The 10761-nt window shown below is 43.7% G+C and overlaps 1 protein-coding gene across 1 annotated transcript in view; it reads left to right on the top strand.

Moving 5' to 3' along the window:
• The first annotated feature begins 538 nt into the window (after nt 1–538).
• The window catches only part of RBM27 (RNA binding motif protein 27), a 31266-nt gene continuing 21043 nt past the window's right edge, over nt 539–10761 (top strand). Inside the window, exons 1-3 of the mRNA XM_019534996.1 lie at nt 539–738; nt 3459–3577; nt 5764–5888. Coding sequence (XP_019390541.1) covers nt 680–738; nt 3459–3577; nt 5764–5888 — 303 coding nt within the window. The 5' untranslated portion in view covers nt 539–679. The remainder of the gene's footprint in view (nt 739–3458; nt 3578–5763; nt 5889–10761) is intronic.

The raw sequence follows: 10761 nt of genomic DNA, 5'->3' as shown, positions 1-10761 counted from the left end.
GCCCAAGTGTGAAGGTGCAATCAGAAGAGACTCAGGCCATGGGGCTGGGTGTGAGGCGAGTGATACTTCTCTTTAGGGGGGGACCTGGCCTGACATCCCAAGGCGACGCATGTGAACTTTGCGGGGCACTAGCGAGGGAAGCCGAGGGCCGGGGGGGGGCGGGGGGAGTCCACCTCATGATGCAGGGAGGTGACAAATGCAGCCTTTAACCCTCAGGCATGTTAGCTAAAAACACCCCCTTGTATACTGCTGCGAGACAAACTACAGTTCCTCCTGCGGCAGGGAGAAGAGTCCAAAAAAAACCCCAAACCCTTAAAAAAAAAAAAAAAAAAAAAAAAAAGACGCGCCTGTCCCTTTAAGAGCGCCCCCTACCATGTTGCACCAGGACTTCACGTGCTGCGTCCACCTAACCTGCTGCTTCCCCAGTGACCCCCGGGGCCGAGCTTCCCGCGGCCGCGATTCGCTGGCGTCGCACAGCGTGGCCCGCTTGATTGGTCGCTCTGCTCCTCGGCGCCCTCCCCCCCGGTAGCCAGCAGGTTACGTTGACACGCTGGTGGCTAGTTCCTGGACTAGGCCTTAGCAGGGGGGAGGGGTCGCGGGCCAGTAACTGCCCCGGGAGCGCGGGCGGGCGGCGATGGTGTCCGCCGTGTAGAGGCGCCGGCGGAGCAGGGAGGCCGCCATGATCATAGAGAACGTGGACGCCCTCAAGTCCTGGCTGGCCAAGTTGCTGGAGCCGATGTGAGTGCGGGGCCGTGGGCGGGGAGGCCGCGGCAGGTGCGGCCGTGTCCCTAACCCCAACCCCCGGCCTGGGGGCTGCCGGGATCCCTGGTGGGGTGGAGGTGCTCGTTGTTGCCGCCGCCCCGGCGGGGAGGGCTGCAGGGGTTTGGCCCTTTCGCGTCCACACGTGGCACGGGACCCACCCCGAGGCCCCCCCCGCAGCAACGGTGCGACCATGGGCGGATGGGAGAGGATGCCTAAAATGGCAGCGAGAGCTTGGGTTGGAGGGGGGAAGTAGTAAATTTGGTGCATGGCAAGCTGCAGAGACCCCCCTTCCTCTCCCCCCACATGAAGAACTTGAACAACCCCCTTCTCATTACCAGCACACCCAAAACCAACCAGCAACAGTCCCTAAATGTCTTGCCTGTAGTAGGCTCCTTTTGAAGGCAGGTTGCTTTTTTTGTGGTTCTCCCCCCCCCCTTTTGTCGTTCATGTTTCACGGGCGCAGAATAAAAACCGAGGTCAACGTGCTGCCATGGAGCTGCGGGTGTTTGAAACAGCCGTTTCGCTCGTTTTCACCACAGTCGAACAAGCTGCAGACTTTCACAAGCGTGGTCTGCTGAGACAGTTCTGCCAGGAAAGTGGGTGCAGGCCGGTGTTGGGGCGCATTGGGGAGTCATGGGGTTTTGCCAGCGACCCACCCACCATGCATTTGTTTGGGTTTTTTTAAGATGACACTGATATTAACCCCTGCTTGTGCTGTAGTATTATTAGAGGTCTGAAACTAAACGTAGAAGAGCAAAGAAAAGGCAGTGTCTGAAACGTGGCTCTGTTGCACGTTACTAATACGTGTGGTAAGAAACATCATTCACTACCTGGATGCTTTTGCAGTTAGTATTGTCTGGCTTCCTTAGGGAAAATGTTTAGGCCAAAACTTTGAACTGCTTTAATTAAGAGGCAGTAAAAGTTCTTGCTTTTCTTTAAAAGCAGGAAACCATTCTGTTACATTTTTTTTCTTCTTGAAGAAAGTTCTAATAAAATTGAAGTGCCACAACTCTGTTTTGTCATTTAAAAAAAAAAACAACCAGAACAAACAGGAATCCTCATGTCAATCGGGCATCATTACTCTCCATCACTTCTGCAGGATCATCTCTGGTCTTTGCTGATTCTAGTCAGCCTTTTATTCCAAGCATTTCCAGACAGCAATCCTTTCAGTGAATTTGAGCTGAAGGCCAGGTGTTTTAGGAAGTTTTCAAGTTGCCTGGCAGCAGTGATTGTGTGTTTTACAATACCATGGAGGGAAAGCGTGGTAGAAATCATTTTAGTGGTATAAGTACTTTATGAAAGTTCCTGTGATGTAATGTGCATATGAATGAATGTTCCCAAGAGTCAGTCTGAGAGAGATTGAGTCGGGGAGGTAAGGGGGGAAGCAAGGATAAAGCAAAATACATGTGTTATAGAAGGATGGAGGGATTTTTTTTCTGCCACTCATGAGCCTGTATAGCCTTAAATTGCACATGGCGCTATCAGATTATTGCTGGATTTTTGTATATACACTTAAAATACAGAAAGCTTTTTTTTTTTTTTTTTTTTTTTTAATGTGGCCCTTGTCAGACTTTGGAAATAAGTGAGCATATGTACCTGGTTTCACATTTCGGTATGAATGTTGGTACTTTTCAGCACATCATTACAAACACACCTTGCATTTTCAAGTATTTTGAGGCCCCTCTGCCTTCTGTAGTTTCTGGCATCCTCGGGAGTTGGTGCTCTTAAAGACATACACATGTTGATACTCATGGGTCCAGTGAGATTGGAGAAATAGTGAGGTTATTTGGTAGTAGTCTGTACGAGCTGTTCACCTTGATTAAAAAATTACCCTTGTAAATTATACTGGAGGCCATAGGAATACTTTTAGCATTAGTAAAGCAGGTCCTGACTTCTGAACATTTTGAAGTAACTGAACAGTTAATGATAAATGAGGTTTCTTTGGCAATATTTCAGTCTCAAATTAGCTAATAGTAGCACAGCATTTTTGTGCACAGGGAGGCTGTATGTCTAGCCAGACAAGTGATGTTGAACTGTGGCTGTGATGTTACCTGTGCCAATAAAGGAACTTCTAGAGTTGCCTTTTGCCTTTTTCTTTTACCATCAGAAATCACAGTGGAACAAAAGAGCCTTGTGTACTGGCTTAATTCTTTTCATATGTGCATCTTTGTGGAAAAATCAACTTGATAAATAATGGATGTGATACTTACCTTTTCCAATCTCTTCTTGGTGAAACTGAGGAAACTATTCAGGTGGAAACAGAGTAATAAGTCCACCATGATCAGCCACTTCTTCCCTGTAGCTTCTGTCACTGATGTTGGATAAGTTACTTGCCGGTGCTGTGGTGAGAGAAAATTAATCATAAATGATAATTTCTGCTTACTGACCTGAGAATAAACACGAAGGGGAAAAGTTTTTTCGGATGTGGATGGGAAAGAGAGGAGGGGCACAAGAAAACTGACAGTTTGTGGTAATGGACAGAAACTTTCCTGCGGTGCCAAAGCTAGGTATAGCCGTGAATTTTACTGGATAGCAGAACATTAAAAGGAGAAAACTATATGCATCACTGATGTGAGGACCACTAGTTTTGGTTATTCTAAATTATACTTATAATGTTTTATGACATGAATGGGATCAAGCTGTATGCCACTAGGAATAATTCTTCCTACCTACCCCCCCACACCTCTTCTTTTTAGATGTGATGCAGACCCTTCAGCCTTGGCTAACTACGTTGTGGCATTAGTCAAGAAAGACAAACCAGAGAAGGAGCTGAAAGCTTTCTGTGCTGATCAGCTAGATGTCTTTCTGCAAAAAGGTACTCCACTGCCAACTTTGACTACATAGTTTAAAATTAAAAATAATTAAATAGCATTTGAAACTTGAACATGCGTTATTTTGACGCAAGCATGATTGGGAATGAAATTGTTTAAGGGTGAGGAACAGTTATACTGCAAGATTGTGGTTTTGAAAGGACTGTAAAATTGTAATGTTGAGCACTCTTCCAAATTCCTAGTCCTGTTTAGAACTCAATGGGAACTGTATTCCCACTTAAGTCTGGACCCAATAATATTGGGTACCAACTGCTGAGCGCTTGAAATTCTGACCCGTGGTGGCCAAATTAGTGTGTATATCAGGGTGCGTTTATTCTCAAATGCAAGTCTAATGAAGCCAAAGAAGTCCGTTCCTTCCAGATGTTTGGAGGCTTTCACATATTTGCTCAACACCAGTTGATCAACCACATAGAACCATTCTTCCATAAAGGAATTGAGACTTGAACTTTCAGAAAAGCCCATTTTTTTTCTGTACTTCGTTAAATCCTCATCCCTCTAGCATATGCCCACATGCCATGTGGGATTGGAAAGTGGTGTTCTTGGCCCAGTTTAACTTCAGGTTTTGCCAGTTATGCCACGTTTGAAATTGTCCACAAGTATAGATACGGGTATCTGTAAAATAACAAGTAGCAAATGTGGTTGGTGGTTAAATTCAACTAGTCTTTGAATATTGATTGAAAGGTTGTCTCTAAAGAAGTCAAGGTAGGCATTGCTTGTAAGAAATGCGTCATGACGTTTTTTTCTTTTCGTAAGAGGGGATGTTATATCTCCTTTTTTGGGGGAGGTGCATTCAGGGAGCAGGAACTGAAATACTGTTTAGAAATTTTGCATTGTCTACACTCCTGGCTTTCAGCAAGTTCAATGGCAAGCCAAGTTTTCTTATGCTAACAATCACAGAAGCTGCAATGTAAAAAGGACACTGGTGTTTTGATTGTTGTTTCTTAGGCCTGCTTTCAGTACCTTTTAGATAATATAATAATTAACATGTCTGTTGTCTACATGACCGCTTCCACCAGTGAAAGTATGCTGGCTGTAGACCAGCGGTTCCCCACCTCATTAGGCTCAAGACACCTCAGAAAATGTCAGCTCTTAGTTTCTGCTTTTTTGTTTTTGTTTTTGTTTTTGTTTTTTCACTATGGAAAATAATAGAGCAATTCTTCTGTTGCAAAGAGCTTTAGAAAGACCACAAAGATCAGAATGTTTTTTTCATACTATGAGTTCCTATTTGAAATCACTGGGTGTATCTTTGTGAATTATGTTTAGGTGCCTGAACACCTAGCAGTATTAATATTGTACAACACCCTGTGACACCCTAGAGGATCTTATGACACTCCCGGGTGCTGTGGCCTCCTGGTTGAGAACCACTGCTACAGACAACAAAAATGCCTAACATGCCAGGCAAGCCCATTAAAAGACCCCAAAGAATCCATCGGTGAAAGCTGAGTGATCCTGCAAAGATTGTTACTTGTTTTCAAAATATAAGTTAATTTATCATACTGTATGCAATGTTTTATGATTACTGTGTAAACTCCTGGTAAAAGGTATAGATGACTAACTGACTGCAGGTTAAGGAGGTGCATTGTAGCTTGACTACAGGAGCATAGCTTAAGCAAAAATCAGTGTAATTAAAACTTCAGAACCATTGAAATATTTGCTTAAACTTTCTGTTGCTAGTTAGATGCCCAAAAAAACCCTTTGCTTTTAGCAGACTGGGCATGTCATTTCCAGGTTCAAGTGCTTAGTAGTAGCTGAAAAACAGTACCAATCCTCATTTGGGATCTGATGTGAAGTTGGCCTTACTTTCTATTGTGGATGTGTCCACTTCATAAAAATCACTATGGTTATATCAGTCTGAGTAGAAGCCAAAAACAGAAAATGCCTTTGAAAACAGCTATGTACTCCATCCTAGAAATGTTTCCTTCACATGAATTGGGGTATGTTGGCAGGGCATTGTAAAGGTGTTCACGATACAGCTATTTTTGTTCCGTCTTTTTTCGGGTACCTTAGTTTTCAGTGTTGTAATTACTAGCTCATTGAACCAGACCTTAAATTTAGGTGAATTTAAAGAGTGTAAACAGTGCGTGTGGATGGATTTCAGGGGGTTGTTTTATTAGCATACAGTTGATAATAGAAAAAGATGTATAACTTTTGCGTGGGTTTTTCTTCTCAGAAACTTCAGGTTTTGTGGATAAACTCTTTGAAAGCCTGTATACAAAAAGCTACTTTCCTTCCCCTGAACCAGCAAAAGTAGAACTGAAGCCTGCAGGTCAGGAAAAAGAGGAAATCAAAGAGGAGGTAATACTAACTTTCCATATAAATGTTTCTTTTTGCTTCTCAATCTGGCCCCTCTGTATCTATCTCTGTAAGATGCTATACAAACAAACTGCACTGAACAGAATAGTATTCTGTACTGTGTTCTCTACCCAGCAAGATTTTCTCTGAAGGTCTAATGTTCTATTCATTTGGGTAAGCTATAAAAATAGGTAACTAACCGACTACAGGTTAAGGAGGTATATTGTAGCTTGACTGCTGGAGCATAACTTAAGCAAAAATCAGTTAAACTAAAACTTGAGACGCACTGAAATATTTGCTTAAACTTCCTGTTACTAGTTAGTTGCAAAAAAAAAAAAAAAAGTTTGCTTTTAGTGGACATGTCATTTCCAGGTTCAAGTGTTTAGTAGTAGCTGAAACACAGTACAACTTTCTTTTTTACACAGTACAACTTTCTTTTTTACACAGTACAACAATTTTATCTCAGTAGAGATCCTCTTCAATCAATGGCATGGTAGATCATTCCTCGTTCCTAAGGAGGATTGAATGTAGTGTGGAGAGGTTTGAGAGATGGGTTGCAATGTTCTTAATAGCTACAGTGGAAAGATAAATGTGTAGATTGCCAAATGTTTTAAATGTAGAAATTGTGCATGCAGTAAAAATACTTAAAAACTGTAGGAAAATTGCCATCAGTGTAACTCAATAGCAAGCATTTCTCTTCTCTCTCTCAGGAAGAGTCTTGATATAAAACAGGGTGTTCTCCATGGCAGTTTGCATGCTATTTTTCATTCTACAGTTCTTCACTCTTTCTCTAATGAAAACAAGTAGTTTGGTTTGGTTCGGTTTTTAAATAGATACATTATACCTATAATTATCCCAGTCATTTTCTATGTGGATTTTTAACTCTTTCAACTGGTCATTGTTATATCTGTGACTCTTAATGTTGATGAATCCCAAAGTTGGAGAATGTCTTCCTATGTGTCTATATAAGCTCATTAGCCCACAGTGCTTCTTACTGGGGTATTTGAGAGAGAATGCAGTAGAAACGCACAAACTCTCTTTCCATGGACTACTATCATGGTTTGCTAAAATGCTTGACTTCAAATCAAGCTAACATGGTTACTACAGAAAAGAGCTAGTTATGCTTGGATAAAGTCAAATAGGATATATGATAGTCTGGTTCTTCTCCCCCACCCTGCCCTTCCTCACCCCCAAATCCATGTATACTGGGTACTGTTAACTATTAGTATTTTTTCTCCTAAAGTTTGTCCTTTGAGTGAACAGTTCAGAAACAATGCTGAAGAAAAGTGTTTCTGAATAGATCTTTTTTTCCCTACAATTTGTATTCTTGCTTCTGAGCCCATCCATAGATCATAGAAATATCTTGATATGCCTTTTAATATTACCTCTGTGACATTTAAGTGATTGTAGCAAATAACTGTAGATTGGCTGTTTTCAGTCAACCTCCAAACAAGTCACATACCGTGTACTCCACAAATGCACATCTGATAAGTACATAGCTCATTTAATTGCATAACAAGATGCTGGCTCACTTTTTTTGCTCATTGCTTTCAACCACGGTAGGCAATTTTTTCCAGCTCTGGGCTCATGCAGCCTACCTCTAGTCTTGGGAAGGCACATCTTAGGACCCATCCTCAGCCAGCACTTCTCCCCTCAGCACAAGCTACAGGTTTCAGACCCCTAGTTTATAACGAACAGTTATTTGCATATTGTTAATACATTGGAAGTCTTTGTCCCACTATTTCCTTCCCTCCCCCTCCAATTTTCTATAACTGGATACTTGATGAAACTTATAGGAGCCTTAATTTCAAGGCTTCTAAAATAGCCTTGAACTGACAAGATCCTGTCACTTTCAAGGCTGCTGTTGGAGACGTACGGCATTCTGTGAAACAAGATAAAGAACCTTCATGAAATGTAAAAACTTGAGGCCAGCTGTTCTGTAGTTAATACAGGCATGGGCAAAATATGGCCCGTGGGCTGGATCTGGCCTACAGAGCAATTTTTGCTTGGGCCATGGCGTGTGCCCAGGCGTGCAGCAGGGCTGGGGCAGTTGGGCTGCCAGACTCCGTTTCCCACAAGTCGCAGTAGCGGTGGCATCTCCTTCCAGTGGCTGCTGCTGCTGGCACTGGACCCAGCCCCACTGCCTGGGCACCCTGGCCCATCTGTCCCACACTCAACATCGGGGCGGGACCTGCACAGACAGGGCAGTTGGCCAGGTAGCTGGGATGGGGCCACAGGCTGTTGGGCAGCAGGATGGGCAGGCGGAGCTGGGGAGACTTGGGGATCTTGGGGTAGTGACAGCGTGGGGCTGGGGCTAGGGTAGAGTCACAATGTGCTCAGTGCATATCCCTACCCACAGAACCAGAGTTCTGCCCTGGCCCCATGTTGTCACCACCCCAAGGTCCCAGGGTCTCCAAGGAGACTGGTCAGGAGCCATGTAGGCAGGACATTCTGCCAGATAGATGTGATCGGAGTGCCCTGCCTGCACAGCTTCTAGCCAGTCTCTAGGGAGACCCCTGGATCTTGGGGCAGTGACAGCGTGGGGCCGGGCCACAGCAAAGCCACGATCTGTTCCCTGCAGGGTGGATAAAAATCAATGACTTTTTTTTTTTTAAAAAAAGCCAAAAAAATTGGCTTTTTCATTTAATACAATTTTTGGGGGTGTTTTTTGTTAAGATGCTTTTTTTTTTTTTTTTTTAAACTTAGTTGTAATTTAAGATATGTTAAAGCTCAAAGATATCATCATGGAATAGGGTTTATAACTTCTAATTATACACTATTTGAGACAATATATTCATGTAAACTTTTTGGAAGTTTTATAAATAGGTCACAACAGGCCACAGACTATATTAGGGGCCCAATCTTATGAGTTTCCCAGAGGCTCCTCTATAGATTAGTGAAGATTAAAGAAAACCACTCTACCCAGTGGGATTTAGTGCTCAGTCTAGAACAGCGCTTCTCAACCTGTGGGTCACAACCCAAAAGTGGGTCACAAGAACATTTCTAAGGGTCACGAGCCTGTGCCAGAAAAGTGTGTGAAAGTGTAGGTTTCCCCTTGCAGGCTGGCAGCATTCCTGCATTTTCTCAGCGCTCCAGCCTGCAAGTGGCTGCTGGGGGCATGGCCAGGATGCAGCCAGGCATGGTTGTGGGAGCAGCCCCAGCAGTTGGATGACGGTAGGGGAAATGTAGCTGGGTGCCAAGGCTGTGGCAGGGCAGCGAGGGGTGGAGGGACTGCACCAGCTGTGGCAGGGCAGTAGGGGTGTAAGGTCATGCACCAGCATAGCCAGGGGGTATTGGTCAGGACAAGCCATTGATCTTGGCAAGTGGGTCCTGATAGGAAAAGGTTGAGAAGCACTGGTCCAGAAAATCCCATTAAGCATGTCTGTGATGCTTTGTTTCAGTTCTCACACTGTTGATTTGTGTCTCCAAAGATCATAGGTATACAAAGTTCTTTGGGTAGATGTGATATCTTTTATTTGACCAACTAAATAGTTGGAAAAATTGTTCTTTGCAAGCTTTTGGGCACAAACACCCTTCTTTAGGCATAGGGAGAGTTTGTTGTCTCCAGAGAGAACATTCTTGCTAACAGAAGTATATGGAGATGAGCTATAACAGGCTGATTACCCACCCATCAACCATATTGTGTCTCTGCAAGTTTGTGTACACACGGTCAAGCCCTTGCCTTTCTCTAAAAGTTCAAAATTTCTAAGAAGTTAAATGAATAAAGGATCTCAAACAAGAGTGCACCTTTTGAAGAAAACAATGGTTAAATCGAGGCTTCCTGACCAGTGATTTTAAATTGTGATCTTAAATCGTGATTTAAATTGGTTTGCTTTAAATCAAATCCACCATGGTTCCCTGCATGCCCTTGTCCCTGGAACCCGCGTGCGGTCACAGGCATGTGTGGACAACACATCGCAGCTCTGCCACGGGCCCCAGCTACACGCTGTCACCACCCCATGAATGTGCCTTGTGACCCTGGCCTTGCCTGCCCCTCCTGCTCCTGAGCACTGCCAGCCTGCCTGCAACCTCATTCCCACAAGAGTTTTGGTGAGTTGTTGTATGGAGAGGAGTGGGTGCCGACCTGACCCACAGCACCTCAGATAATTGTCTGCACCTGAACTAATGAGTGTTATTGATGTTGAGTTTGGGTAAATGCATAGTCTTTTTGCACTTAAACAGAGTAGTGTTATAGTGTTTCAGAAAGGTCAGAAGCATAACTTAATAAACTTTAGACTCATAACTTAGCTCTGCAATAGATAGGATATCACAGTGTCTCAGGACGTTCTCTTCACATCAAAATTTACACTTGTTTAATGCTCTTTGACTTTTGGTGAAAAGTTCACTGTCTTTGTAGCATTTTTTTCTGTTGGTGCCACAACATTAATTACAATAATTCATATGAAGCTAGATCTTAAAATGGCTTCTGTTCAGTTAATTTAGGGACTTTTTTTTTTTTTTCCTGAACGGAGTGTGGGTCCCCAGTACATAGTATAATAGCCAGTCCTACGTAAGGGTTATCTTTACATAGATTTCATAGACCTTAGGGCTGGAAGGGACCTCAGAAGATCAAGTCCAGGCCCCTGCCTGAAGGTCAGGAAGTCAGCTGGGGTCATAGGATCCCAGCAAGATAAGCATCCAGTTTACTCTTGAAAGTGTTCAGTGTAGGTGTTTGAACCACCTCCGATGGCAGGCTGTTCCAGGCCTTGGGGGCTTAGACAGTAAAGAAATTCTTCCTTATGTCCAGCCTGAAATGGTCTTGAAGGAGTTTATAACCGTTCAACCGCGTCATCCCTTGGTGCGCTCTGGTGAACAAACGTTCCCCCAGATCCTGGTGGTCACCCCGATAAACTTATAGGTGGCCATCAGATCACCC

This window comes from Crocodylus porosus, unplaced genomic scaffold (genome assembly GCF_001723895.1).
Source record: "Crocodylus porosus isolate Cpor-Errol unplaced genomic scaffold, CroPor_comp1, whole genome shotgun sequence".
In the NCBI taxonomy this organism is placed as follows: Eukaryota; Metazoa; Chordata; order Crocodylia; family Crocodylidae; genus Crocodylus; species Crocodylus porosus.
Note: the sequence above shows the minus strand (reverse complement) of the source record. Positions and strands in the feature narration are given on the sequence as shown.